Raw genomic sequence first — 3,523 nt, 5'->3', positions numbered from 1 at the left:
GTTCAAATGAAGAAACACAAACTTTGAAAATTGACATAAATGTTGCCGTCAAAACTATTTTATAAATTTAAAAATATTAAATTTTGATTCTTTATCTTATGTTAACCAACACTATGAAAAACTAAAGAAAGATCGATTAACTTTAAAATCAGTGTTTGCTTTTCTTCCACGGAAAAGACATTTCATTAATTTTAACACAAATAATTTTAAGCGAAGGTCGTAAGCACTGCTATTTTAAAGTTCTTAGCTATATCTCTTCTAAATGATGAAGAATTAAGTTAAAGTTCGTATTTCTAATATATATTTATATATAAAACATATAAGCAAATTCATGTTCCCAATAAGAAATACGAGCTTTAACTAAACTGCCAATAATTTGGGAGATATGTATATGATATATGTACATACATGAGTATTTTAATTTCTCAAAATACTTTGACAACTTTCAAGATTACAAACATCTCGTAAAATGTTTATAGGCTAAGCCTCAAATCAGTTCAAGGTAATACTAAATAAGAATCGCTACTAAATATAGATATAGAAATAAGAAAATAAACGGTGCCACTTACCCGCAAGTAATCAAAATGCTACAATGTATAAAATCCTTTTGTTGCAATGACTTAATCCTCAGCCGCCTTCTCTTGGGAGCATCCAATAATAGTCTTGCTATAAGTGTTTTATATTGTTGTATACATATATAGTATATATGTATTTGTTTGTGAGTATATCAAGATCAGTTGTTTCAGACTCAGCTTACAAATTAAACGCATTCAAGTGCAAGATGCTGGAATTTTGATTGGGTCAACAAAGTCGATGCTGAAGCTGAGCGCGGTAGCAAAAATGCCATAACAAAATGTGTCAAGTGCCAGACATAAATGCCTAAGTAACGAAAGGGAGTTGTTCCAACGCATCGTTGTTGTTGTTACTCCTTTTGCTGTTTGTTTCATTGCGTCTTCTTTGCCTTTTTTCTGTGTGTTTGTTCTCCGATCGGTTTTGCGCTCATTGCTCTTTGGCAGCATGAGACAATAAATTTTCGGTGCGTCACTTTTTGTTGCCCGTTTGTTTTGCTGGCCGGACTTGCGATTTTTTGTTGCTTCCTTTTTTTTGTGCTATGCTTTCCAATTAAAAATGCGCGCGGTTCGCTGCCGACTGCGTCTTGTACTTATTTGTAAGTTGCACGCATCGCGCTCGCTGCTCCATTCTAGCTGCCTTCTGTCTTCGTGCACATTAATTTACATAAAAATATCTTAATTGCAATGCTGGTTGCTTTGTTTTTGCTTATCAACGTCATGTCATGTTGCCGACGCCAGTTACCATCGAGATCTTGCCTGGACATTGGGCTGACAAATTCGGTGGCGGCACGTCAAGATCACAAAAATCAGCCACCAAAAAAATGAAACCTTCACATGCCTTGCCCAGTTGCCACATCCGTTGCAAGGCTGCTGTTGCAAAGCTGCCAGGCGTACACATGTTGCGCGACACTTGCGGCGCCGCCTCCCCTCCTCTTCCACTGAGCCTGCCTGCCATGCATAATCGCTGATAAATGCGCCCTTCAGTGCTACAAAAATGATTTGTTGATAATTAATGCAGTGCAGACCAAAAGCGAGCAACAGCAGCAGCAACAAAAAGAAAACCAGTTTGCCGCGCGCTTTGCCACAAAAGAACAGCAATTTGTGCTTGCAACTTACATACACTCGATGTTGTTGTTGTTGTTGTTGCTCCTGGTGCACAATCAAGCCTTAAACGCAATCAACGCACAGTAATTCATGTTGCAGCTTCAGTCGCCTGACAGCGACCCCAAAAAAAGAGAAGAAGGAACTAGCTTGCAGCTAATTGCCCGTCGGCAGCGGGGTGCGGGGTGAATTGGCGGGTCAGACGTAACAAGCGCGCAATTAAGGCGATCTTCAACTAGTTGTGTTGATGCTATAGTTAATATTTAATCAAAATGCACCAGAACACAAACACGCAATGCAAAACAGTGTTGGTAAATGGCAGCTTGCAATTGACACGTGCCATTGGTCCTTGATAGTGATGATCGATACTAGCTATCGATTAGCAGCGATAGCAGCTACATTTGCCAAACTTACGATATTTGCATCACTAGCACGCGTAAGAGAGATCCCACGCACTAGCTACGATCAATACTATCGATTGAAGGCAATATGCGCTTTTCCTGCAGTGTTGTCTAATTACGCTTTCTAGTTTTATTGCACGAAATTGGTAATTTAAGAAATGGCTTCCCATCGTTCAGCTTTTAAGGAATTAAATCAAATGCCGGCTAAACTTAAAGAAGATGTAGAGTGTTGGCATCACTTAATAACAAATGGCAACCAACAGTTGACAAGTTACGCCAAAACCTATGGCTTAATTTGTATGCATCAGAATGAATTGTACTGCGGCGACAGGAAGACAACGCGTCGCACACAAGAGAGTATAGATCACCTATCGGTGCGCCTGAATAAAAACATTTTCGTACTAAAGCATATACTGGAAGCACTGCGTCTAACCCGGGATCGCATCGAGTACATGTGGCAACGTGTGCGCATATGGAACGACGATGAGCACTTGAAAAATTATCCCATTACACAGAAGCTCAACACAAGTAAACTGCACAACTTGTTGTTGTTTCTGCACAAGCGCTACGAATATGAGTGGGAGGTGAAGGAGATGGTTGTGCGTAAGTAGATTGAGTGTTCACTGGAACCAATTGGAAATTCAATTCACTGTCTCTCTCTCTCTTTCTCTCGATTTCACAGTGGGCCTTGATGATGACAACGTCGAGTACGATGTGGAAATATTGTTGGCAGCTTGGAAGACAAATCGTCATGCGGGAGGCTTTGAATTTAATGCAAAGCTCAAGGAATTCTATTCCAGCATTGGTCAGCGTCCCCCCAAATTTTTAAAGTAAAGTAAAACTAAGCTCGTTGAAATTCATTGTTTTCATTTCTTTAATTTTTATTGGAAAAATGTGTTTTTTTTTTTGTAATGTTTTGGTTTTGTTTTTTTTTTTTTGTATTTTGCCTGCTCGCCAAAAACCGGTTTTAATAATTATAAAGAATTTGCAAAAAAATTATTTGGTTTTCAATTTGTGTTTTGTTTTGGTTTTCTTTTGCATTTTACACTTTGCACATTTAAAATTTGACTCTGTTTTTGTGTTTTCGCTTGACTTTTTTCGCTATGCTTCTCATTACATTTTAAACTCGTCAACGCCATCTATCGTTTGGTAGCAAAACAAAACTTAATTGTAATTTTACTACAACAACATTTTGTGTGTGTGTGTTTGAATGTGTGTTTTGTTTTGTTTTGTCCATTATATAATTATTATAATTGTATATAATATGCAATTCTGTAGCTAGATTTTGACATCGTTTTCTTATCTCCTCCTTCTCAAAACTCTCCCTCTCGCTTCCACTGCCATCTAATTTATGTATGTATTCATGTATATATGTATTGTATATATATATGGCGTTTTTTTAACATTCGCCCATTTGTTTTATAAACAAATGCATTTTTGGGTTTTGTT

The 3,523-nt window shown here is 37.8% G+C and overlaps 1 protein-coding gene across 1 annotated transcript; it reads left to right on the top strand.

Moving 5' to 3' along the window:
• Positions 1-2,169: 2,169 nt before the first annotated feature.
• LOC132792787 (uncharacterized) lies at positions 2,170-2,914 on the top strand. Its single transcript, XM_060802269.1, has 2 exons — positions 2,170-2,677; positions 2,757-2,914. The coding sequence occupies exons 1-2, from the start codon at positions 2,233-2,235 to the stop codon at positions 2,906-2,908; spliced, it is 597 nt and encodes a 198-aa protein (XP_060658252.1). The 5' UTR covers positions 2,170-2,232; the 3' UTR covers positions 2,909-2,914.
• Positions 2,915-3,523: the final 609 nt, after the last annotated feature.

The sequence above is a fragment of the Drosophila nasuta genome, chromosome 3, assembly GCF_023558535.2.
Source record: "Drosophila nasuta strain 15112-1781.00 chromosome 3, ASM2355853v1, whole genome shotgun sequence".
Classification (NCBI taxonomy): Eukaryota; Metazoa; Arthropoda; class Insecta; order Diptera; family Drosophilidae; genus Drosophila; species Drosophila nasuta.
The sequence above is the reverse complement of the archived record's forward strand: the minus strand, read 5'-3'. Positions and strand labels throughout refer to the sequence as shown.

What these genes read in the sequence shown, in the direction of transcription:
- LOC132792787 (XM_060802269.1), top strand. Translation starts at nt 2,233, where the DNA reads ATGGCTTCCCATCGTTCAGCTTTTAAGGAATTAAATCAAATGCCGGCT. An exon ending in GGTGAAGGAGATGGTTGTGC is followed by an intron (nt 2,678 to 2,756) that starts GTAAGTAGATTG and finishes TCGATTTCACAG; the next exon opens with TGGGCCTTGATGATGACAAC.